Source organism: Coregonus lavaretus (assembly GCF_964263955.1).
Source record: "Coregonus lavaretus genome assembly, chromosome: 6".
Lineage (NCBI taxonomy): Eukaryota > Metazoa > Chordata > Actinopteri > Salmoniformes > Salmonidae > Coregonus > Coregonus lavaretus.
In genome coordinates, this window is record NC_139993.1 from 42,479,728 (window position 1) to 42,505,906 (window position 26,179).

Consider the following 26,179-nt stretch of genomic DNA (forward strand, 5'->3'; position numbering starts at 1 on the left):
CGTCCTCTGACCTGACTTCTCTGTTATATTTTCCAGGCGTACTACTACTGTGCCATCATAGAGGACGTGATCCTGCGTTTTGCCTGGACCATCCAGATCTCCCTCACCACCATGACCAACATCCCCTCTGTAGGAGACATCGTGGCCACCGTGCTGGCTCCTCTAGAGGTGTTCAGGTGGGTTACAGTACACAGAGCTGGACAGACTGCTTCTCTCTCTGCCTCTCTGTCTCTCTGCCCACCACCCCTCTCTCTCATTCTTTCTCTCTCTCTCATTCTTTCTCTCTCTCGCTCTCTCTCTTTCTCTGCTCATTATGTTATACCTCATTCTGTATCCACACACAGGCGTTTTGTCTGGAACTTCTTCCGTCTGGAGAACGAGCACCTGAATAATTGTGGTGAGTTCCGTGCCGTGAGGGACATCTCGGTGGCTCCGCTGAACGCCGACGACCAGACGCTGCTGGAGCAGATGATGGACCAAGAGGACGGAGTCAGGAACCGCCAGGGCAAGAAGAGCTGGAAACGCAGCTACAGCCTGTCCCTACGGCGCCCCCTGCTGTCCTCTCAGTAAGCACCTCCTCACACACACAGACACACACACACACACACGCACAGACACACAAACATACACACACCAAAAATACACATGACTTATGGCTAGGGTCACATGCCCAGGAATCGATATAAATTATGTTAGCCTTGTGTTTGTCTGACAGTATCCATGTGTGCATTCCTTCTCTTGTCCAGATCATCCAAGAAGGACACCAAGGTGTTGATAGAGGACACGGATGATGAGGCCTTCAGCTGAGCCCAGTGCACCAGGGCACCAGGGCACAAGGGCACCAGGGCACCAGCTCTACGCCCCCAGTGATCACTACATCACAGAGCTGCCTCACCACACACACACCACACACACCAGAACGGCTCATAATAATGTCCGGAACGGCGCAAATGGAATGGCATCAAACACGTGGAAACCATGTGTTTGACGTATTTGATACCATTCCACTGATTCCGTTCCAGTCATTACAACGAGTCCGTCCTCCCCAATTAAGGTGCCACCAACCTCCTGTGACACAAGCACACACACGCACACGCACACACACACACACACACACACACACACACACACACACACACACACACACACACACACACACACACACACACACACACACACACTCAGATAGACACACAGGCAGACACAGATAGACACACAGACAGACACAAACATACACACTAATACATACAGACATACACAGAGACACACAACAATTCAGTGACAGACAAACAGATTAATTTACTCAAGCACAATCTCAGTATATGATATTGGTATAGAAGAGGTGGATTACACACACACACAGTTATTCAGACAAAGAGGGATACACACAGGCACATATTGGGAAAACCCACCTAGCACTGGGATTTCCCTATGAGTACTTTTATTTTTTAACAAACTTTATGTTGATACTTTTTAGTTTGTATATTTGTTTTTGTAGTTCTTTGCCATTTTTGGAGATGTATTAGAGAACAAACGACTGTTTACATGCATTTATTATATTAGGATCAACAGGGAGAAGACATATTTATCAAAAAGACTAATAATAATAACACACCTGAGCGTGGACTCTGGAATGCAACATTAACCACAGCATATCAACAAAATCAACTGGTTTCAACCTGTTGGTTCTTTTTTCTACTCCACGTACTGGGTTGATTTTGTTTATTGAGTTGTAATAATGAAGTCAGTGTAAAACCCTGGTGCCACTTGCAGGAAAAGTGCATTTAATACAAACAAACAAAAACAACTTGAACAAAAATATAATTTTAACATATTTTTGTCTGTGAAAGTTACTTTGTATATTTGTTCATGTGCATTATTTGGATGTCATAACTATTATATACTCCATGTATTATTTATAAGAATGAGAATAGCTTGAGCATCTGTGCAATGATATGTATGTGTTTCTCAATGGTGGGAATGTTGAATTAGACTTGTGCCATGTTTTCTAAAAGCTACTGTTTCCGCTCTTGTCCTGTGTAGAAGACTAAGAACCCTTCAGGTGGCTCATTCTCCCTCTCATATAAGCTTGGCCCACAGATCAGTTAGCCAGCCCATGTTACAACCTCAAAGTTTTGCAAAAACAAACAAATCAATTATCTAATTAGCTCATGTCAAGTGCCCTACATGTTCATAACTGTACTTTGCTTTTCTGCTAAAGCATTATTTTAATGAATGTTGTTCGCTGGCGTAGCATCAATCATCTAGCTAGCCTGAGAAGAATAGTCTGTTTGTTCTACTGTGCAGCTGAGTTGAGATGTCAGAGAGTCTCGTGCATTTCTCTGCCCTTTAAGAATACTATCCCATTCTCTCTTTTCATTGCTCAACAACTAAAACAGCACTGTGACCATTTTCGATTGCAGTGTTTTCCAATGATTGTGTGGGGCACTTTGTATTTGTTCTGTTGTTCTGCTTTCAGCCTTCTCAGAAGCAGTGGGGAGAGCTCAGCTGACAGTGATCAGGGTTTTCCACTGGAGTTCCTCTGATTGTAATACTGCCTAAGTAGGTCATGTGGCATTTTCACAGGATATTGATGACGTCTGCTGAGATGGCTTTTCCATAGGAGGAATGCCCTGGCTAAACAGGAGATCCTCTTCTGTCATGTCTGCTAGCACTTTCACTATCCAAATAACAGTCCTCACCCTGATCTCTGTCATCTCTCCTCTGAAATATCTACGACCTTTACAACATAGCTGCTGCATCACCTCTTTTGAATATAGAATGCATGCATGTACAGTATAATAGACCCTGGGACTCTGCATGTGGTAGGGTTTTTAGTGGTAGGGTTTGTCAGGCTTGTTGACTAGAACAGGGACCAAGTGAGTGAGTCGTATATCTGCTGTGTCAAGTGATCTCTAATCCTGGAAAGACTTTGCTGTGAAACAGTAGTTCTCAGATCAGATAGCTGTGATTAAACAGGCCCGTCCTCCTTGGGTTGTAGGGCCTGCAGTATTTACTCTGTTGTTTAGGACTGGGTTAGCTCACAGTTTCAAGTCTCGGTGCCCAAAAATGATGTTGAAGGTGAGGTTGATTTCTATTATCAGCTCATTCTACAGTACATGTCTGTTTCTCATGCTTTTATGGCAATGCACTTATCAACAAAGCTCATGATTTTGCTTCAATGTATGTTGTTTCTTGATTAATATTGGTACTTTTTATTACTTGGTTTCACCAAGAAAAATAACACCATGGAAATTGTTCAACTGACATCCACTGTTAGCGCTCTTTTTGTTTTGTTTGTCCATTTTGTTACATGCATGCTTTATTTGTAGACAAATATCATTTGCGAGCACAATCTATCGGCTGTAACTTTGAAGTGGGTAAGCCCCTTTTCGTGGACCTCCTGGCTTTTCAAAGGAAGGATAAGTGTATGTGTGTCGCTGACTGCTTTCCCTCCACTCCCTGTGTGTGACACCCTCTCTCTTTCACCCTGTGGTTAAACTGTGTTTACATGATGCAGGAGTTGATGTACAGTGTTGATCAATCAGCATGAGCTTCTCTTGCCTTTCTCTTAGCTTTTCTTTATTATTTAGACTGTTGACACATCTAATGAGAAATGACAGTTGGGGCCCAGCACTAAATATTTGTGTAAATTGCAAAGTTCATAGGCTACAAAATGTTGTAAATGTGTAATAGCACCATCAACAAGAAGAAATACACACAATGTCCTGTGCCTTTGAGATAGATGTCGTATATTACTGTGGTGATGATGCGATTAGACATATGGCAGTTATGGCTGTGCCATGAAGTCTGGTAGTCATAAAAACCACTTTCACAAAACACACAATTCAATTATCTAACTACTGATTGTGTCCTCTTTGTTGGAAGAATAGGTGCGGCCACTTTCTTCACACACTCACTACAACTACTGAACAGGCCAGTCAACCAGTCTTTCCACCAAAGAGGTCGGCTTTTTATTTTCTTAAAGCTTTTGCATTTCAGGCCTTTTGAAGTGATGGAGAGCTCTTCTACCCCTCAAAACACACACAAATATACACGCACACACACTTTTTAATCTAGTCTAAACCTTTAACACTGTCCTCTTTTGTCAGAGAGCACAAACGTCTCCCTCCCAACTTCATGAGATTGTTTTAGTATCGCTCTGACAATTGTCTTGCCTGCATGCTGCTTTTGTTTTCCATTGTACATATCTGAATTTATTTTTCATTATCTGGAGGATACGGATTATTTTAGCTGGATTGATAATTCTTGATTACATACATTCATGTTTTCCATTTAGCTTTAGAACAAGCAGTATTCTAGGTGTTGAGGAGCATTTTGATTGTTCACAATCCTGCATTCTTTAAGTGTAAAACCTGTTGAATTGTGTTTGTAAAAAAAAAAAGAGAAAGTAGAAGAAAGTCTAGATTGTGATTGGTTGTATCTTGTTGGTGTTTCCATCTTTTTTCCTGGCTCCCTCATCCTCAGGGTTTGCGTCCAGGGCTACTGGAGGGAGGGGATCTAACAAGATACTAATGGTTTCCTAGGATATTACCTTGGAAGCGTTCTAATGCATATGACTGCTTAGCAGTTATTCACCAATTTATCTACAACTGAGCCATTTTTAATGACAAGATATGGTCAGAAAGTGATAATGTCAAAGGGTTGAGGGTTACTTTGTAGTTATTTTTTTCTTTCTAAGACCTGAATGATACGCAAGCCCTGACATCACATTTTCTCATGAGTAAAACCACTCAATGATTTGCTGATTATACTGCTTGCTAAATCCCATGTTATGTGCTTGATGTCTCCTCATCTTTACTTCCTTCTTGATGTTGTAGCCTTTCTTTCTAAAGTAGAAGACTAACAGTGTCTGTAGTAACTACATGGATGTACTTTGAATGCGTTATGAAAACTGATAAAGATCAGTTATGTGGTTGTGTTTTAAAAAGACAAGGAAATGTCTTACATTACCCCTTTTACAGAGTAGTTTGTAAATGTTGAGTGTATAACGCTGTACTATGATGTTTTAATGATGGTCTCATTTGTATTTCTGTATACACTTTGGTGATCCTGTCACAACTGGGTTTTATAAACCACGCTTATTTTTTTAAACTGTCACCCTGGCTCTGGCTTTTTTTATTTTGTCCATTCCATAATAAAAGAGTGTTGTCTGTACCGAGATTTCCTAATGTTGAACATACATACATATTTTGTTGGCAAGTTCTTTGGAATGACAAGAAAAGCCACAATGTTGCACTTCCAAGTTCTGCACCACAACACAATCAAGAAAAAATATATATAATCAAAAACATTTAAGACTTTTCCAGGCTGTTTAAGAAGTTCACAACTAGGTTGTTTATTTTCATGATAACTGATACAGGATAAATGTTATACATTCTTTTTTTAACACTGATATTGTTTATTTTAGTATGTAAAATGACAAACCAAAGTAAAGATTTGGTGAAATCATGAATATGATCCATAATTCTGATGTTCCATAAAATGTACAAAGTTAAATCAATTGTGAGGACTTGTCACACTGGCAATCAATCATCTGTTTAGATTAGTCACAAGAAAAATGACCAGAAAAAAGAAAATATCAAGAATTTGCTGCCTGCAAAACACTAAGATCCATGTAATTTTACATGTTCATTCATCTTATTCATGTAAATGCATATATAAAATGTGTACAGTTGTATATATGCACATACAGTAATGCAATTACTTAAGTTGAGCTTACTGTACAAAATACATTGTGGAGCATGACACATTTAACCATTTCTCTCAGTACTTCAGTATAAACATATACAAACAAACAAAAAGGCCCTCTGGCTTCAGAAGCTAAAAACTACAACAGACTTAAAAAAAAACAAAAAAACATTCACATTTCTGAAACAAACAATGATTTTATTCTCACGTCCCTCTGCTTGCACTGCTGACTGTGTGAACAGAGAAGCAGCATGGGTGAATCGGATGAAGAGCTCCTGTGTTCCGTGCTGGATCCCCCAGTCTCAGTCTCAACATGTCTGCCAAGTCCACCCAGTCTCTCTCCGTGTGTGTAGTAGGTCAGGTGTGTGTGTGAGAGAGAGATTGTGTGTGTGGATCCATCCTCTAGGGAGAGGAGGGGGGTTTCCTACTGTAATGCACCTGGTATCTGTTGACAGGCAGGCCTTTGACCTGTGTGTTGAGGCAGGTGGTCTTGCAGGGGATCATGTCCTCTTCCTCCTCACCCATCAGCCAGTCGTGGACCGAGCGCTCGGCCGCCGGAGGCACGTGCTCTGCCAGCCAGCCCTGGTGCCACTTGTCAAAGCGCTCGTGCTGTTTCACAGCCACCTTGTGCTGGGACTGAAGGAGAGACAGACGGGAAGAGTTAGTCAGACCTACAGACAGGGCTTCATGTACCACAGTGGAAGCACTCTGGATGATAAGTGTCATGAGGATGTCTAGCTGATGCCAAAACAAGACACCTAACACTTCAAATATATTAAAATGAACTTGGAACCCTAATTTGTGTTTGCCATCTAAAGCTATAAATAAATTAAAAAGACAAGATATGCCTGCCTTAGCTGTTCTTCACCTAAAAAAAACACACAGTAATCCCAGACAGTAATACTAATAGCTACAGTTGAAGTCAGAAGTCTACATAAACCTAAGCCAAATAAATTTAAACTCAGTTTTTCACAATTCCTGACATTTAATCATAGTAAGAATTATGTCTTAGGTCAGTTAGGATCACCACTTTATTTTAAGAATGTGAAATGTCAGAATAATAGTAGAGAATTATTTTTCAGCTTTTATTTCTTTCATCACATTCCCAGTGGGTCAAAAGTTTACATACACTGAATTCATATTTGGTAGCATTGCCTTTACATTGTTTAACTTGGGTCAAACGTCTCAGGTAGCCTTCCACAAGCTTCCCACAATAAGTTGGGTGAATTTTGGTCCATTCCTCCTGACAGAGCTGGTGTAACTGAGTCAGGTTTGTAGGCCTCCTTGCTCGCACACGCTTTTTCAGTTCTGCCCACAAATTTTCTATAGGATTGAGGTCAGGGCTTTGTGATGGCCACTCCAATACCTTGACTTAGTTGTCCTTAAGCCATTTTGCCACAACTTTGGAAGTATGCTTGGGGTCATTGTCCATTTGGAAGACCCATTTGCAACCAAGCTTTAACTTCCTGACTGATGTCTTGAGATGTTGCTTCAATATATCCACATAATTTTCCTTCCTCATGATGCCATCTATTTTGTGAAGTGCACCAGTCCCTCCTGCAGCAAAGCACCCCCACAGCATGATGCTGCCACCCCCGTGCTTCACGGTTGGGATGGTGTTCTTCGGCTTGCAAGCACCCCCTTTTTCCTCCAAAAATAACGATGGTCATTATGGCCAAACAGTTCTATTTTTGTTTAATCAGACCAGAGGACATTTCTCCAAAAAGTACGATCTTTGTCCCCATGTGCAGTTGCAAACCATAGTCTGGCTTTTCTATGGCGGTTTTGAAGCAGTGGCTTCTTCCTTGCTGAGCGGCTTTTCAGGTTATGTCGATATAGGACTTGTTTTACTGTGGATATAGATACTTTTGTACCTGTTTCCTCCAGCATCTTCACACGGTCCTTTGCTGTTGTTCTGGGATTGATTTGCACTTTTCGCACCAAAGTACGTTCATCTCTAGGAGACAGAACGAGTCTCCTTCCTGAGCGGTATGGCGGCTGCGTGGTCCCATGGTGTTTATATTTGCGTACTATTGTTTGTACAGATGAACGTGGTACCTTCAGGCATTTGGAAATTGCTCCCAAGGATGAACCAGAAATTTTTTTCTGAGGTCTTGGCTGATTTCTTTACATTTTCCCATGATGTCAAGAAAAGAGGCACTGAGTTTGAAGGTAAGCCTTGAAGTACATCCACAGGTACACCTCCAATTGACTCAAATGATGTCAATTAGCCTATCAGAAGCTTCTAAAGCCATTACATCATTTTCTGGAATTTTCCAAGCTGTTTAAAAGGCACAGTCAACTTAGTGTATGTAAACTTCTGACCCACTGGAATTGTGATACAGTGGATTATAAGTGAAATAATCTGTATGTAAACAATTGTTGGAAAAATGTAGAAGTCCTAACCGACTTGCCAAAACTATAGTTTGTTAAAAAGAAATTTGTGGAGTGGTTGAAAAACGAGTTTTGATGACTCCAACCTTAGTGTATGTAAACTTCCGACTTTAACTGTACCTTCCTGGCTTTGACCAGCGCTCCCCGGCGGTACATGTAGTCCTCAGAGTTCATGACGAACACCATCTTGTGGGTGTTGAGTTTAAAGCGGCAGTCCAGGCTGCCAGCACTCTCCACACCCAGCTGCCTGTGCCACTCCCGTCTGCAGCGCATCGCCTCCACCTGGCGCACCTGCCAGCGTCTGAAGTGCCTCAGGTTCCTACACACAGAGACGCACACACGGTAGCACAGGGAAGCAGGGGACAGTCAGAGTATATCAGAGGGAAAATACTGTGCCTCAGGTTCAGACAGAGGACCACATGGAAGCAAGGGACCACCACATTCAGATTCAAATCAGGGCCTGTAATACTAAAGACTCATTTTGTGCTTTGCTGTTATGGCGAGCAGAAAGAATCTGCACTATAATGCTTTTACACAGTGATTAGTTAAGGCAGTGAAATAATAACATGTGAAAACACAATAGAGGATTGCTATGTAACATCTAGGGAAATAATGTGGCTTCATACAAAGGCCAATACAGTGAGGGAAAAAAGTATTTGATCCCCTGCTGATTTTGTATGTTTGCCCACTGACAAAGACATGATCAGTCTATAATTTTAATGGTAGGTTTATTTGAACAGTGAGAGACAGAATAACAACAACAAAAATCCAGAAAAACGCATGTCAAAAATGTTATAAATTGATTTGCATTTTAATGAGGGAAATAAGTATTTGACCCCTCTGCAAAACATGACTTAGTACTTGGTGGCAAAACCCTTGTTGGCAATCACAGAGGTCAGACGTTTCTTGTAGTTGGCCACCAGGTTTGCACACATCTCAGGAGGGATTTTGTCCCACTCCTCTTTGCAGATCTTCTCCAAGTCATTAAGGTTTCAAGGCTGACGTTTGGCAACTCGAACCTTCAGCTCCCTCCACAGATGTTCTATGGGATTATGGTCTGGAGACTGGCTAGGCCACTCCAGGACCTTAATGTGCTTCTTCTTGAGCCACTCCTTTGTTGCCTTGGCCGTGTGTTTTGGGTCATTGTCATGCTAGAATACCCATCCACGACCCATTTTCAATGCCCTGGCTGAGGGAAGGAGGTTCTCACCCAAGATTTGACGGTACATGGCCCCGTCCATCGTCCCTTTGATGCGGTGAAGTTGTCCTGTCCCCTTAGCAGAAATACACCCCCAAAGCATAATGTTTCCACCTCCATGTTTGACGGTGGGGATGGTGTTCTTGGGGTCATAGGCAGCATTCCTCCTCCTCCAAACACGGCGAGTTGCGTTGATGCCAAAGAGCTCGATTTTGGTCTCATCTGACCACAACACTTTCACCCAGTTCTCCTCTGAATCATTCAGATGTTCATTGGCAAACTTCAGACGGGCCTGTATGTGTGCTTTCTTGAGCAGGGGGACCTTGCGGGCGCTGCAGGATTTCAGTCCTTCACGGCGTAGTGTGTTACCTATTGTTTTCTTGGTGACTATGGTCCCAGCTGCCTTGAGATCATTGACAAGATCCTCCCGTGTAGTTCTGGGCTGATTCCTCACCGTTCTCATGATCATTGCAACTCCACGAGGCGAGATCTTGCATGGAGCCCCAGGCCGAGGGAGATTGACAGTTCTTTTGTGTTTCTTCCATTTGCGAATAATCGCACCAACTGTTGTCACCTTCTCACCAGGCTGCTTGTCGATGGTCTTGTAGCCCATTCCAGCCTTGTGTAGGTCTACAATCTTGTCCCTGACATCCTTGGAGAGCTCTTTGGTCTTGGCCATGGTGGAGAGTTTGGAATCTGATTGATTGATTGCTTCTGTGGACAGGTGTCTTTTATACAGGTAAGAAGCTGAGATTAGGAGCACTCCCTTTAAGAGTGTGCTCCTAATCTCAGCTCGTTACCTGTATAAAAGACACCTGGGAGCCAGAAATCTTTCTGATTGAGAGGGGGTCAAATACTTATTTCCCTCATTAAAATGCAAATCAATTTATAACATTTCTGACATGCATTTTTCTGGGATTTTTTGTTGTTATTCTGTCTCTCACTGTTCAAATAAACCTACCATTAAAATTATAGACTGATCATTTCCTTGTCAGTGGGCAAACGTACAAAATCAGCAGGGGATCAAATACTTTTTTCCCCTCACTGTATATGGACATCCCAACCAACGGTAATAGCATGAATCCCTTACCTGGGCAGAAATACAGGTTTGAAAAAGTAGCCTTCAGTCTGCGAGCAAAGCATCGACTCTGTCCCTACAAACTGTTCCATATAGCTGGACAGGCACTGGACAGGGAAAGAGAAAACGTAATCAATATCGGGAAAAAGCCTTGACAGTGCAAAGCACTAAACTGTGAGATTAAATAACAAAACTGCCACAAACTCAGAGGTTTATTAGTCATTTTACCTTTTATTGATTTTTCAAAGTGGGTGGGAGAACTAATAATGTTTACAATTTAATAGCCTCAACCTGTGTTGTATAAAAGCAAGCTGCCCATCAAAATCTGGAGCAGCAAGTTGCCTTAAAAGGTCAGTCTAAGTTAACGTCCAAAGGGAATCCTGTGATATTCTATAGGTGCGACTGCCCATAGGATTCTTTACCTGTACATCCAGCGGATCATCGGCCTGGGCCTCCTCTGTGTCCAGCAGCTCAATGGTCAAAGTCACCTGGCCTTTGTTCTGAATGAACAATACCTACAAAGACAAATCACACCACAGCATGCCATTAAACATCAATGATAAACGCTTTTATGACGGTTTCAGAATGCACAGAATCTCTGTTCCAAAAAAGCAGCAGCTAAAGCCCTACACTAACACTATGAGGAAACCATTCTCCCTCAACCAAATAAAAGATACACCCTCGGAGTCTCCCCATGCTCAAAGCACAGAATCAATAGAAAATCTCTTCAAATATTCAAGGCTAAAAAGGTTCAGCATTTGTTCCCCCAGGGCAGACCATTACCTTGAAGCAGTTCTCCTCAGCCATGACCCTCTCAGACTTCCACTGGTAGCTGGTCTCCCAGGCTGCTCTCACACACTGGGACGACAGGTTCCCCCCCGCTGCGCCCCTCTTCCTCTCGGCCAGGTACAGCTCAGCCACCTGCAGGCACACCTCGTCACTCACCAGGTGCTGCAGCTGCACAGAGAAATGACATGTCAGCCCAGAGGAAGGCGAACCTACAGGCATTCAGAGAACAGTCAAACACTTCAGGATCATAATGTTATTGAGGTAAAGCATGAATATGTAGTGAACGGATATGGACCTGGTTCTGTAGAATGCAATCTGGCAACTAGAGTAGGAGACAACCCTGACCTGTCTAATGATATTCTGGATGAGCTTGTCGATGGTGAAGCCGATGTAGGCGTGGATGGTGAACATCTCACGCAGGGTGTCCTCGTACTGCGTAGACTCCAGGTTCCCATCCAGAAGACTGCGCACCATGTCTAAAAACGCTGGGTAGTACTCCTCCAGTTCCACCTCACCTGTGGATCGAGTACAAAAAACAGGACCATCTTTAGCCCCATGTTCCCTCTCCCATACACAGATACACACTAACCAATGCAGAATACAAAATATTAAAAGACACTAAATCTGAGAAGTTCTCTTACTTGGCTGTTTGAGGCGGAGCTCCAAGGCCAGGTCGCTGGCCTTATCCCTGCGGCCCTCTGCCATCAGCAGCCTCTCTCGGTTCTGCTCAGCCCGGTGCTCCAGCAGCTGCCGTTCTGCCTGCCGGTACACCCTCAGCAGTCGCTGGCACAGGGTCTGGTGCAGCCGCAGGAAGAAGTACCAGTTGTTGTTGGTGAAGAACAGGTTGTAGACTCCGTCCAGCTCCTTCTGGTGCTCTGCCTCAGGGTCTCTCAGGTCCACCTTCTCCCCTCCCTCTGGAGCCAGGCTGTGAGAGGAGGCTCCACCTAGCTCCACTGTTTGAGGAGAGGTGCACCGCCGCCGCCTCGACTCCCCGTTCAGCTGCTGTTGCTGCTGCTGTGGCTGGCCCCCTGGTGCCACTACTGCTCCTGGTATGATGCTGCTACCTCCTCCTCCCCGGTCTCCTCCCTCCTCCACCTCGGCCTCCTCGTCCGTCCACTCGTCCGTCTCGCTGAGCTCGCCGCGGCGGGAGAAGAAGAGGTCAGGGACAAAGTGCTGGATGATGCGCTTGATGTGGTCCTTGTCGTCCTTGTGGATGGTGGGCTGGCGTTTGACGTGGTAGATGATGAGGGAGGCGGCGTCCTCCAGGATCTGCTTGTCCTCGTAGGTGAACACCATGTGTGGCTCGCTGACCACTGCACCGCTGCTCCCGTCACGCCCCTGCTGGCCCACGCCCCCCTCCTCTGTGCTCTGCTCCTGACGCTGAGGGGGACAGACATGTTAGACACATAGAAAGGAGATGTTCTCCTGTGCTAAGAACATTTGATTTATCAGTTGGGTGAATACAAAGAAAGTAGATTGAATTGACATCGGAGTACTCACCTCATCATAAACACTTTCAATCTCATTGAGCAGGCTCTTGGATCGGAGGGCCTTCATGTCATTCTGCTTGAAGTTGACCCCCTGGTGGTCCAGGGACTTGAGGTAGGCCTTCTCATACTGCTCCCTCCAGATCTTGTTGAATCCCTGCTGGGCTTCTCTCCACTCCTCCTCCTTCGCTTTCAATCTACAGACACAGCAGAGAGGACATAGGAGAATTAACACACAGCTAGATTCACATTGGCCAAGTATCTTAGTTAAATCCCTGCATGTGTGTGTGGTTTGTGTGTGCACTCTGACCTCTTGAGCACCACAGGCACAGCAGTAGCAGGGCTCCTCTTCAGCCCCTCTATAATCTCAGGGGCCTTGTCGCCATAGATACGGTAGACGGCTCGGCGCTGGATGACCTCAGAGGTGCCACCCAGACAGTCGTCCAGACGGAACCGGTCCTGGTCCTCAGGCGACAGACGGGACAGTTTCTTCTGAACGCTCTCCAGGACCCGGATGGTGGCCAGGTTGGTCTCCAGGACCACATCCAACTTGAGGAAACAGGAAAATAACCATTAGCAATCATTCTGGAACATGTTCATCTAAATGATTCTGCAGAGTGATGGTCTGGGTAGATGAGGGAGAACAGTCTGTATGTATATAGTTGGTGGCTGTAGTAATAGTAGTTCTGATATTACATTTACGTCATTTAGCAGACGCTCTTATCCAGAGCGACTTACAGTTAATGAGTGCATACATTTTTCATACTGATATCTCAGCTTGCTTACTTCAAACCTCTCGTCCTCACAGCGATGAAGCTGCTCCTCATATGGGGTTTTCTTAGAGCTTGCAAACGTAGAGTCCTCCGACCATGAGGGGAAGGAAACCCAGGTGTCATTCAGCACCTGTAAATGCAGGAAGGCAGGACTTCAACACCCGTTTGGTTTCACTTTCAATACCCATACAACTAATAATATTATCATTAAAGTCAACCAGAAGCAATTAGTGTCGGGGAAAAATACATAATAATAACATGCTCAATTCTGATTGGTCGTTACCAATACCTTATCCTCACTCTCTGACACAGATATCAAGTTAAAAGCTCCAACTAAACATTGGTCAAGCTGAACTCTAAAAGAATGTGGGGGGAAAATAACTAAGAACTGGCATGCACTGACAAACAAAACTTGTATGGATGTAGATTCACAGCTACTGGAGCAATAGTAGTCCCTGTCAAGGCCATATATCTAGCCTTCAGACAACTATTTTCTGTCATCCACTACCAGACTCAAAAAATGCTATGAACTTGGACTAAAAATCAGTGCTGAAATGGCAAATCTTAAAAAACAGAACTTATTTAATTTATGCAGACCTCTTTGCAGATGGCAGTGCGACCACTGCACTTGGGCTGCTGGTAAGTCTTGGGTAGTGCTCTGTAGCTGGATCCCAGGCGCTTGCAAGATGCATAGTCGACCTCCCTGCCCCCACCTCCTTCCATGTAGCGGTCTGACAGGCCAGACATTGAATGAGAGAGCTCTTTGTCCCCCAGAAATGACTTGAACTGGGTATATAGCTCTGGAAACTTCCTGGAGGAAATAATCAACATGTACAAATGAATGAATGGCTCAAGAGGAGACTTGGCAAAACATATTACCCTTCATACAGTACAAAAATATCAGAATGCATTTATTTACTCCGGAAGACATCAGTGACTGTTCCCTTTGAAAGCTCCCATGGTCCAATGCAAGCTCCCACGGTCCACTTACCCCAGAAAGGGGGTGACAAGCTGCAGCAGCTCTGCTCCCGAAACCACTTCCTGGTTAAACAAAGCAATGCAGCGGAGGAAGTTTTCATACACCTCCTGGCTCTTGAAGAAACGGCGAACCTGTAACGAATCAAAACATTTTCATCATTTGTGACCAAGGATTTCATGTCTGTCAGAGCCAAAACATTATGGAATCATTCCAACACTGACACTTTACCTTGTCAAAAAAGGTGAACTCCCGCAAGACTCCATGCTTCCCAACTGAGGCAAAGGACTGGTCTTTGGAGCACGAAAACTTCATCTTTTTCTAAAATAACCAAACCATAACCAATCACATACAGTAAAGGTCTTCTAGGAAAATGCTAAAGCATATAAAATGTGTGATTAAGTCCAAACCTTGAGCAGTGGTGTCATGTGCGGCAGCAGCATGGGCCTGGATCTCTTCTTGCTCTGTTTGCTCATGTCCTCGTCCTCTGCCCTCTTCAGTTGGTCTTTCCCTGTCAGGGAGCTGCCAGTGAACTGAAAGGTCACAGAACTGATAGTTAGATATAGCAACACAAATGGCACTGAAAGTCAACTGATCAAACATAATGACCATGGACAGGTAACGTTCTCAGAAAGAAGGGGAAAATACTAACCAATGATCTCTTAGCATCTGGTAAGAACTGTCCAAACTCAGCCAATAAGTCCTCTTGGCCTTTGAAGAGGCTGGCCACTTTTGAGAAAACTTCATCCTCTGTCATCCCATTACTACTACGACCCCGGCTCTCCTTGACCTCAAGCTGCTCCTTCTGAAAACACAAAAACAGACGGTTGTTCCATCTGAGTAACTGTGATAGGATACACACTCATCTGCAACAATTTCAAGTGGCCTTGACCTAGATGCTAGCAAACAACTTCACTTTAAGCAGACATCAATCAAATATGTTGTTTTCAATTGACAGAAAAACAAATTAATTACCATATTGATGACACAGTGTACCTGGTAAGTATGTAGTATCTCAAGGAAGGATCTGTAGATCTCTGGATGGTCTAAGAAGCGGTTTTTTATCTTGTTGACATAGCTGATAGCACTGTCAAATTCTACTGGGCTGGGCTCCGAGGCAGGGGGGGACACTGAGGAGGACTGTGGCTGGGACTGGCTCTCTCTGCTGGGGAGTGGCAGGGACAGTCTACTGGGAGGCTCTGGGGGTCCAGAGGACGAGGAGATGCTTTCAGGCGATGCCACAGCTTCACTTTGGGCAGACCCAGCTTCAGCAACAGATGAGCCAGTGGCACTCACAGCAGGGCTTGCAATACTCTTCCCCTGGCCTGGGGAGACCTACCAAAGAAAAGGTGGCACTTACGTTTATCATAAATTAACTTCACAACATGCATCTTAAGAGCACCTTTGTGTGTGACCATGTGGTATGCTCCGGTGGAAAAGTTGTGGCAAACTCTATTTATATATAGGCCCACTACCAGTACTTTGTGTGGATATTGATTCATAAAACTGGGTTACACAAATTGTTGTGCAGAGGCAGCCAGTATTATGATTGTCTGGAAACCCAATCAATACACATTTATAGTGACCCACCTGGGCAGAGAAAGGGGACTGAAGGAAAACCACTCCATTCTTGGGAATCTCTATCCGATATCCTGGGGGCAGGAAGGCATTGAATCCTAAGACAAGGTCCGGGTGTCCGTGGAAGAGCTGAGACACACGGTTTATAACACCCGGTGTGTCAATGCTATGAAGGAGGAGAGAAAGATTTTTGTGAAATTTTATAGGGACAGAGGAAGTGACCTTAAATGAGATGGCATTAAGAACATCTGCTTTTCAACACATTTAAAAGGCTCAGTGAAGTCAAAATTGTGTTTTTCCTGTGTTGTATTCATATTGTACAAAAACTGATTAAACTAACACAGTAAAAGTGTGAAAACATTTGATCAGTGTTATTTCCTGATAGTTGCTGGTTGAAAATACAATCTACACAGGACCTTGTAATCAGCAGGTTTCCATGAGCGGGAGTTTCGGCTTTCCATGGTGGTATCACCATGGGATAAATCGGTTAATAGATCAATAACAAAAAGAGTTCCAAACCTCTCTGCCAATAACAGCTAGTTTTCAGTTTCCCCCTCCCCACTCAGACCACTCCCAGACAGTCCTAGCAAAACGCTTACTTAAGAAAGTTTTTTGCCCGTTTTAATGGAAATATATTACAGTAAGGTACGTAATTGGTACCCAAAAATTATTTGATATTAATATAAAAATGGTTGCATTGGCCCTTTAAGATAGATGCTTTTATACTATTGAAGTTAGTCACTTTTCAAGAAATGGGAAAGGGAAACTCAATACCTTTGTGATTTAAATTCTTTCATTATGTCAAGAAATTTGTTGTATATTCCAGGGTCATTCCCAAATCGTATTTTCACTTGGTCCAGGTATGATAGGGCATCTTCAACCTGAGGGTAAAGATAATGGTGTGGAACCAAATGAAAATTCATTAGAGCATTATCAAATTGTATTTCTCCCTCTCCATAAAATTCAAGAAATTAAGGGGCCCACTCTAGATTACCGCCAGATCATCAACAAAGAATATAGTGTGTGTGTCATCACTGTTATTACACATTCACAATCACAAGGGCAAATCAATCATGTTGCTTCTCAATGCAGTCATTAGCTGAATAACATTGCATGTTTTGACTATAACTCGTTTAGCTAGCTATCCAACCATCTACCAGTATTATTTTAAGCTACACTGCAAATAATAGGCAGATAAACTAGGCTGAGCAAGATTTTTTTTAAATAAATAAAAATAGGCTTACTATACATCACACATCTAAACACCTTCGTCTTTGATACATTAACGTAGCTAAAATCTGGTCACCTAGGAAAACGTAAACTGTATGGTTAGCTAGCTAACAAATTCGATGGTTCTGTGTGCTGTGTGGAAAACAAGGAATACGCCTGAATAAACAATATCTAACGTTAGGGTTTTCTAAATATACCATTATGTTCATAACATAGTGAGTGAACAGAGGAGTATGTTGGCTAACTGTCGACGTCGGATTACAAAATAGCAAAGACAGGTCTCCCATTTTGTGCCAACAAACACCATCCCATTCTAGGTAACGCACGTTTGACTTTGTTCTGCCTGGCAGTGTGGGCAGAGAAGGTGAACAAGGAACTTCGGATGTCCGAAGTTATCTGACAATCGAAACTAGGTAGCTTCTAGCCAGCCAAAGCAACTAGATGGATAACTAACATGATGTCCTACTAGGCTGTATTTGGATGACCCAGTGACTCATTTCTAAAATCACGTTTAACGCAATTGGAGAACCGAAGTTAGCTGGCGTTAGCTAACCTCCACTGAAGTCCTGTGCATGCATGCGACAACAAACGCTAACGTTAGCTAGCTAGTAACATTCCAATCAGAACCCTTATGATTAGCTAGCCAGCTAACTCGTTAGCATCGAGAGATGGCCAATATCTGACGAACACAAAATGGTTCTGAGGAAGACTTTTCCATTTTTGTTACCGTATCTTACCTTCAGTTTCTGAAAGTGCTGTTGTTGCACTTGTTTTTGTACAACATAGGCCTTGTCTTGAATTTGGTTTATTTGCTTCGTGTTGCTGTGTGCCTGGATTTTCGCCATTATCCCGGCGATATAGTAGCCACTACTACTTGATTATAAGCTTCGGTATATGGTTGTTGGCTATCCGACAAATCTTGCTCTTCGTCGGGAAACCAGCTAGCAACGCTTAGTTGGCTAACATTAGCCAGCAAGCAAAAGAGCGAAAATCCAACCAGGTAACTTAGCTATGACGATACGCTAATACTCGATGCGACTTTGATTAAACGCCATTATTGGTCCAACGATTGACTACAAATGGTACGCTATGTCAGAGTGAAGCCTCTTAAAACAAGCTTTGAGACAATGGTTGCTGATTGTTATTTTAAATAAACGATTGCCTGTCTCTTTAAATTCGGCGGCAGCTGTGCAGTCACTCTTGCTCAATCTTGGCATCCGGAAGCACAGTTGATCAGTGCGCAGACGCATGGAGAAAGGGGTGGAGTCGGCTTCATAATGCTGCGTTCATAACCAAGTGGGAAGGAAATTACCAATTGGATGAATTCACATGACTTGAACTCGTTGAGAAATGCAGATTGGCTAATGGCCAACAAGCTACTTCAACCATAAACAAAGAGTACAGCTATCATGCTGGTAAACAAATTATGTAGTTTAAAAAAAAGAGATTGCTTTTTATGTTTGTTACATTCAACTGCTGAAAATGCTGTTATCGAGATAATTTCCTTATAGGGTGACTTCAGAAGTAAGTATGTGGGAGAAGCCGGAACTCAGGGATGATAGACTAGTTTCCTACTAGTAATTACCAGTTGGGAGGGTCGTTCATGTGGTTTTTCCCCAGTTGAATGAGGTAAAGACCACCTTCCCACTTGGTTATAAACGTAGCATAACTCGAGTCAGCGCACGGGATTGTTCTGCATCATCGTTCACTACAACAGTACAGTCCTTGTTCAATTTTCACACCTTCTTTCCCAGACTAGATTACAAATTTGTACATAAGTGTGTCCACATTGCACGTAGAATTGGCATATTTTTACGAAAGCGTCCCCTTGCAAAGTTCGAGATATGACCGGTGTGAGCAATGTCATTATTTGACTGCCTGCCTCTCATCAACAAAGGATCAACCGGGAAGGAAAGTACAGGGCGTGCCATAAAATTAGTCAAACAATGCGAATCACACAGAAGACCATTCCATGTCAAGAACAAGTCCTGAATATAGCTAGTTGCCTATAACAACACAGGATATTAGTATTACTCATACAACTAGTCCCCTGTAGCTCAGTTGGTAGAGCATGGCGCTTGCAATGACAGGGTTGTGGGTTCGTTTCCCACGGGGGCCAGTATGAAAATGTATGCACTCACTCTGGATAAGAGCGTCTGCTAAATGACTAAAATGTACAGCCCACAGACATAGCAAAACCACACCATGAACAAAGTGGTCCTATACGGAACACATTTATTTCAACAATCTATTCCTCTATCCACAAAAAAAATGATTTGTCTGTATTGTCAATGATATGGTCATATGGATTACTACTAATGCAACTGTCTTGGTCAAATAGCATTACATTTGTGATTGAGATTAACCGTCAAGCTCATTAAAACAAACATAAGGTGCAGGCAAAGTTAATTTAATGGCATAAAGACAATAGCAACTTACGTGTGATACACATTGAATGGCATGTTTAGCAAAAAGGAGATGTGAGAAACAAACAATATTGTAAATTAATGTCAGTGGGAATAAAATTGTAGTTTTAGTACTACAAAGAACCGTATTGTTCTCTAAAATTAACCTTGGTGCATACCCTGCGAACATAAATGAGTTGTTAGGACGTCACCGGAACGTCAGGAGGTTGTTTCATGGTCCCCTGGACATCCTTAGGACGTCCCGTTTGCTGGGTATCTATGCACTTCAGTTTTGTCTTTATTTTCTAGGGAGCTCATCAAGAAGCCTTAGCTGCAAATTTCCACCTCTGTAGCCACTGCTGAAAAGTCAGTCCCCCCTTGCGTATGTCAGGCAGAGCAAACTGAGCAGGCTGATCCCACCTGCACAGAAAGAACACAGAAGAGAAAAGTGAATTGTCAATAGTCTAGCTGGTGAATAATATGGAGGTTCAATACGGGTAAGAGAGCTATATGGGAGAAAGTGTTGATGGTAGCACTTACCAATGGGAAATGGCAGTCTTGACCTGATTCCCATACGAAAGGCCCTGTGAGCAGCGCTGGGTAAGCTCCCGAACCCTGGGCAACAAAGACTTAAGCAGGTCCTTGTCTTCCTCCAGTACACGTAGCAGGAGGGCTAAGGAGGAATACATAAAAGGGAGATGAATGAGAGATAAAGATATCAAACATGTAACATGGCATAATCTGCCTTTGGTTAACCAGGTAAAGAGGAGTGATACGGTTTGATTGGCATCTTATGAACGCTATAGAAGATCTGTACCTTGTTGGTCAGGTGCAGGTAGCTGCGCTCCATGCTTCTCTACATTTGCTAAAGAGGAGGAGTGCAATTGCAGCAAACGACGCAAAAAGCGAAGCTCCAGATGCTGGGATAGCGCTTGGGTGTACAGTTCCTCAGGGGCCTGGCAGAGAATCATAAAGAGGGACAAAATAGACAACACGTAATTAAACAAGAGGATAAGAGCAAGAAGCAAACCACTAGGTGCATAAATGGTCATGGAATAATCTGCTGGGACTCACCCTATACATTGGGAAAGCCAGGCTTTGACACAGATTGTGGAAGGGCAAGGAATGCAAGCGATGTATAGACAACCACGCTGCTGGAATTCTCTGCTCGCTGAAATATATAGCAGTTGACAAAACTTAACCATCTGAAAAATGTCCCTTTGAGCATTTTTTCTCATCCAGACCAAATAATGATTAGAAGGATAACTCAACTACCCATCAAACACCAACAAATAGGAAGCTCTTACCCTTCAATGATCCTGCGGTCAAGTGTCAATAGTGACACATTTCCAAACTGTCTGGCCTCCTGGGACACAGAGTTGCGAAGCCCATTGGCTGCCGAAAGAACTTCAGCAAACTGGGGAGCCAGCCTTCCCTGGACAAACTGTCCAATCTTAGGTCGGACAGGAGAGAAGAAAAGGTCAAGTTAGATGGCCACTGTTTACACAGTCTGCATTACAGTACACAGCAGCATAGAATGGGCCTACCTCCTTGTGCACGCGAGTCAGTTCAGTCTTAGCTGTCGAGTTCCCCTTGATCAGACCTCTTATCTGTTCCTGCCTGACATCCTATAAATAAAAACATGACAAAAGTGTGTCACACTTATTTAGGTAAATGTGTGGCAAGTGGTGAAATGCTGTGGTGTGTGTGGAAGACACAAAAGTAAAAAGAGACTGCACATTTTTTTGAATGATGGCAGGTTTCCTTACCCCAAGCTGTCTGAAGTCCATGATGCTTTGCCATTGGCTCCGCAGGTTGCGCAGGGCCTCCTGTCGGTCTCTGGCATGCTGCTCCATTTGAACACACTGGTCCTGCACACCAGCTCGCACTGCTGCCTGAATCACACAATGCATCTCCAGCTTAAACACTGACCTGGGAAGGATGGAAACATGGGAGAAAATAGGTTTTAAACTGGGAAAGAGTAGAGAGCATCACAAACAACAGATACAGACAACAAACTAGAGTATTTTGATGAATTGACATGACTACTTTAGAGGCTGAGCATGTTCATTTATGTTATGGAAATGTTGTGGAAGAAGCCAATCTGTAGTGCAGACTTACCGTGACAAGGCTTCAGTTTGAGATTCCCCACCAATCAGCTCCAACTGTGCTTCTTTCTTTCGGGCATGAAGCTGGGTCTTGAGCTGTTGAATTCGTGACCGCGTCTGAGCCAGTTCCATCAGACTTTGTTCTACCTCCTCCCAGGCTGACTGCAGATCAGACACAGATATTACTGTTCCAGCCTATGCAGTGTCTTGGCCCCATGTTGGTGTTTTAGTGTAAACTGAAACATGTGTAAAGCACCTGTAAAAGACTCTTAACGGGTGGTAGCTCTTCCTCTTCTTTTGAGATGTCGAGCATGTGATTACTCTCGTAGCGAAACCTAAAATAAAAACAGATACATTTGCCCCTATAATTCAAATCCATGCAGTTATTTTTGTCCAGCTAACTTCCTTATCAATTTAACCATTTACCAGCCTTCCGAGTGGTGCAGCGGTCTAAGGCACTGCATCGCAGTGCTAGAGGCGTAACTACAGACCCGGGTTCGATCCCGGGCTGTATCACCACCGGCCGTGATCGGGAGTCCCATTGGGTGGCGCACAATTGGCCCAGCGTAGTCCGGGTTAGGGGAGGGTTTGGCCGGGGGGGCTTAATTTGGCTCATCGCGCTCTAGCGACTCCTTGTGGCGGGCCCGGGCACCTGCAGGCTGACCTCGGTCGTCAGTTGAACAGTGTTTCCTCCGACACATTGGTGCGGCTGGCTTCTGGGTTAAGCGGGCGGGTGTTAAGAAGCGCGGTTTGGAGGGTCATGTTTCGGAGGACGCATGACTCGACCTTCGCCTCCCGAGCCTGTTGCAGTGATGAGACAAGATCGAAATTGTGGAGATAAAGGGGGTAACTCCCGAGTGGCGCAGTGGTCTAAGGCGCTGTGCCACTAGAGATCCTGGTTTGAGTCCTGGCTCTGCCGCTACTGGGAGACTTGGGCGGCGCACAATTGGTCCAGCGTCGTCCAAGGTAGGGGAGGGTTTGTCCGGCAGGGATGTGGGTTCGTTTCCCACGGGGGGCCAGTATGAAAACAACAAAAAAACATGTATGCATTCACTAACTGTAAGTTGCTCTGGATAAGAGCATCTGCTAAATGACTAAAATGTCAATGTAAAAATGTAAAATACAAACAAAAAAAACATTTACCGTAATGCAGCAACATCACGAGCCACATCCAAAGAGGCAAGCATCTCCTCCAATGTCATTTCCTGTCCCAAGGCCAGGTACTGCAAGGCTGACAGCACTTGGTTTGGAGGATAGCATTGTAACAAGTCCTGATGAGATGGAAAAAAACCAATATGATTCTCACTCAAATGAAGAAAATATGAAATAGACCATGATGTAACTAACTAGGTGCAAACAATGCAACTTACCTCCACAGCACTTAACCAATGCTGAAATACTGCAGTTCTCTGTTCACATGTCAAGCTGAAGAGAGAGAGACAATGATGATTTAGCAATAGAAGTATCTCATAGATGACTCCGTTTCCAATATAAAACCATCTGATAATTCTTACTGTGTGCCAATGGATGATGTAATCTTCAGTTCACTCTCTTGTAAAGACTGGAAGAAGTGGAGTCTTTCATCACACAGCTCTCTGACGTTACGCTAAGGGGGGAAACAAACAAGACCAGTAAAATGCAAAACCATCACTTCAAAGACTATCATATAACTAACAGAATATAGTAAAAGCACTTACCAGAACCTGAGGCTCTGCTCCTGTTGAGTTGAGATGGTCCCCACTGCTATTGGAGGTTTGATTTCCAAACACCACCTCCACCTCTGCCTTCCTGCAAAACACACCAAAAGTAAAGAATGGATTTGGGCTTGGCTTGAGGCGTCAAATGCATGTGGAAGTGTGGTAAGAAATGGTAATGGTGAACGGCAGAGGCTCTAGCAAGCACACCTAGAGAGCTGCTCCAGAACCTGGTAGTGCCCAATGATCTTGCAGGTATCCTCTGAGAGAGAGTGTCGCTCCTTCATGCAGCGCTGCTTAAAAGCCTGTAAAAGGAGCTCCCTGCGTTGGTTCTCCTCCACCATCTCCCAGCTCCGGTTAATGGACTCCTCTACTCAATACAAAGAGATGACAGAGTACAACACGTCAAGGCGAAAGAGGACATCAACATATACAGACCTAGCACATTTTAGGATGTGGTATGTGGAAAGAAATGATATATTTGGTAAAATGCTCACCCTCAGTAACTAGCTGTGCTTCAGTCCCATTGATTTGAGAGTCCAGGTGGTTTAGTTCTGCTCTCAGCTCCTCTATCTGCTCCTGAAGCTCAAACCGCTTAGCAGCATCACTCTGCCCCACTACCTGTTTCAACTGCAAACAAATACATACAATAATGTAAAAGAAAGAATGAGCGCACAGAAAACATAATGCTAACACATAGCTACAGTATCACATTTTTAAGACTATATCAAACTATCTAGACATTTGTTTAGAGAAATATGGTTGTACCTCCTTATCTTGCAGAACTTTGTACCTGAGAGATCAATGTCAAGGCTTGTACAACTGTACATACAACAAAACCTGTGTGTCATATTCGTGTCAGAGAAATTAGGCAGTTATCCTATCAAGAGACAATGAAATGACCCCAGTTGTAGATAACTCAAAGACACCAAAAATAAAGGATACCATTGGAGATTTCCACGCATAACCCTTACATTCCTGCAATGAGAAAGGAATTATACGAAGATATTGGAAGAACAAACGTATTAGGACAAAACGACAATAGTTGACCTAGCTACTACACATAATTGATAGAAACACTAGGAAGTACAACAAAATAAGTCTGCATACCCACCTCTGATTGAAAATATGTTGTGTGACATATCTCCATATAGAGGCACCTGGGCCAACACATAACCTGAATCAAAACAAACATCAATATACTTAACGTTACTTGGGTTAACTCAATGTTGGGACAAATTCGTTTTAATTAGTCTGCAACTGCCGATATGCATTATGCAAGACTGTAGTTAGAATTGCTACCAAGACAAAAAGGAATAGTTCAACAAGGCCAAAGAAAGGTGCATGTACGTTAAATAGGACATTTATGAATGACGTTACGCACGTTTTAAAGTAGTTGTCGTTTGGGAGACTTTGGGCTGGTATATTAAATTCTTCAACCGCCCACCGCTTAACTTCCCGCAGCAGGGTCCTGTCTCCCATCCTTCCTAGCCAAAACAAGTGAGGCGTTTAGCTAGCTATATCCAGCTCAATAATGCTCGCAAAAAACGAATACTAGCAAGTACATTTTAGCTTGACAGGTGGCTGTAATAGTACGATGGCGAAGTAGATTTGTTTCCAAGTGTATGAGTGTCAAAACGATCGCAAGAAAAGTTAGCTGTCTTACTTCGCGCAGTTTGTCGCTTGTTATGATTTTCCCACCCGTTCAACTTCCCGCTCTGCAGCATATCCGGGTGACGTATGCGTACGTTTCTGAAATTGGACAAATAGAACGTGTAACGTTCTACAACATTACGCCGATTCTGTTGAAAAACGTTTCTCACACGGAAAGAAACGGGGCGAGATCTACCTGAATTTGTCCAATTGGAACTCTCATTTAGCTTCCGTTTGGTTCTTAAACGGTAAACGGTTTCCGTAATGAATACGGAACTGTTACACCAAATGGGAAACTTACATTTCAGTGATTTAGCAAACGCTCTTATCCAGAACGACTTAAAGTTAGTGCGTTCATCTTCAAATAGGTAGGTGGGACAACCACATATCACAGTAAGTACATTTTCCCTCAATAAAGTAGTCAGAGTTAGTAAGGGGGAAAAAGTCAAGCCCGAGTGTTAGTTCACGACACAGCAGCTTTCATCCACTGCACAATATGGAACATTTTATTTATTTATTTTTATTTCACCTTTATTTAACCAGGTAAACCAGTTGAGAACAAGTTCTCATTTACAACTGCAACCTGGCCAAGATAAAGCAAAGCAGTGCGATAAAAACAACAACACAGAGTTACATATGGGGTAAAACAAAACATAAAGACAAAAATACAACAGAAACTATATATACAGTGTGTGCAAATGTAGCAAGTTATGGAGGTAAGGCAATAAATAGGCCATAGTGCAAAATAATTACAATTAGTATTAACACTGGAATGATAGATGTGCAAGAGATGATGTGCAAATAGAGATACTGGGGTGCAAATGAGCAAAATAAATAACAATATGGGGATGAGGTAGTTGAGTGGCCTAATTTCAGAAGGGCTGTGTACAGGTGCAGTGATCGGTAAGGTGCTCTGACAACTGACACTTAAAGTTAGTGAGGGAGATAAGAGTCTCCAGCTTCAGAGATTTTTGCAGTTCGTTCCAGTCATTGGCAGCAGAGAACTGGAAGGAATGGCGGCCAAAGGGGGTGTTGGCTTTGGGGATGACCAGTGAGATATACCTGCTGGAGTGCATACTAGGGGTGGGTGTTGCTATGGTGACC

General features: G+C 43.5%; 3 protein-coding genes across 4 annotated transcripts in view; 1 reads left to right on the top strand and 2 right to left on the bottom strand.

Annotated features, from left to right (window-relative positions):
* Positions 1-807, top strand: part of xpr1a (xenotropic and polytropic retrovirus receptor 1a) — a gene marked incomplete at both ends in the record, with an annotated part of 80,513 nt that extends 79,706 nt beyond the window's left edge. Inside the window, 3 exons of the mRNA XM_084164665.1 lie at positions 37-176; positions 345-566; positions 747-807. Coding sequence (XP_084020791.1) covers positions 37-176; positions 345-566; positions 747-807 — 423 coding nt within the window. The remainder of the gene's footprint in view (positions 1-36; positions 177-344; positions 567-746) is intronic.
* Positions 808-5,340: 4,533 nt separating this feature from the next.
* Positions 5,341-18,402, bottom strand: sin3b (SIN3 transcription regulator family member B). Of its 2 annotated transcripts, none has more exons than XM_084162995.1 (19): positions 17,953-18,402; positions 16,760-16,866; positions 15,998-16,151; positions 15,404-15,742; positions 15,060-15,212; positions 14,818-14,940; positions 14,639-14,728; positions 14,423-14,541; positions 14,029-14,242; positions 13,445-13,561; positions 12,969-13,207; positions 12,672-12,855; positions 11,813-12,551; positions 11,517-11,686; positions 11,166-11,339; positions 10,805-10,897; positions 10,395-10,489; positions 8,227-8,425; positions 5,341-6,348 (listed from the first exon to the last, which is right to left on the bottom strand). In XM_084162995.1, exons 1-19 carry the CDS (start codon positions 18,058-18,060, stop codon positions 6,115-6,117), a joined length of 3,651 nt encoding a protein of 1,216 aa, XP_084019121.1. In that variant the 5' UTR covers positions 18,061-18,402; the 3' UTR covers positions 5,341-6,114. The 2 variants fall into 2 exon arrangements, with proteins under 2 accessions (XP_084019121.1, XP_084019120.1); XM_084162994.1 differs by having other exon boundaries at positions 15,383-15,742.
* Positions 18,403-19,609: 1,207 nt separating this feature from the next.
* LOC311131390 (HAUS augmin-like complex subunit 5) lies at positions 19,610-25,151 on the bottom strand. The gene is made up of 20 exons (XM_084164351.1): positions 25,089-25,151; positions 24,807-24,909; positions 24,537-24,599; positions 24,368-24,400; positions 24,191-24,215; positions 23,920-24,052; positions 23,633-23,792; positions 23,426-23,516; positions 23,243-23,334; positions 23,099-23,153; positions 22,872-22,999; positions 21,985-22,063; positions 21,742-21,890; positions 21,390-21,552; positions 21,168-21,248; positions 20,928-21,073; positions 20,695-20,791; positions 20,438-20,576; positions 20,161-20,293; positions 19,610-20,040 (listed from the first exon to the last, which is right to left on the bottom strand). The coding sequence occupies exons 1-20, from the start codon at positions 25,147-25,149 to the stop codon at positions 19,938-19,940; spliced, it is 2,034 nt and encodes a 677-aa protein (XP_084020477.1). The 5' UTR covers positions 25,150-25,151; the 3' UTR covers positions 19,610-19,937.
* Between the last annotated feature and the right edge of the window lie 1,028 nt (positions 25,152-26,179).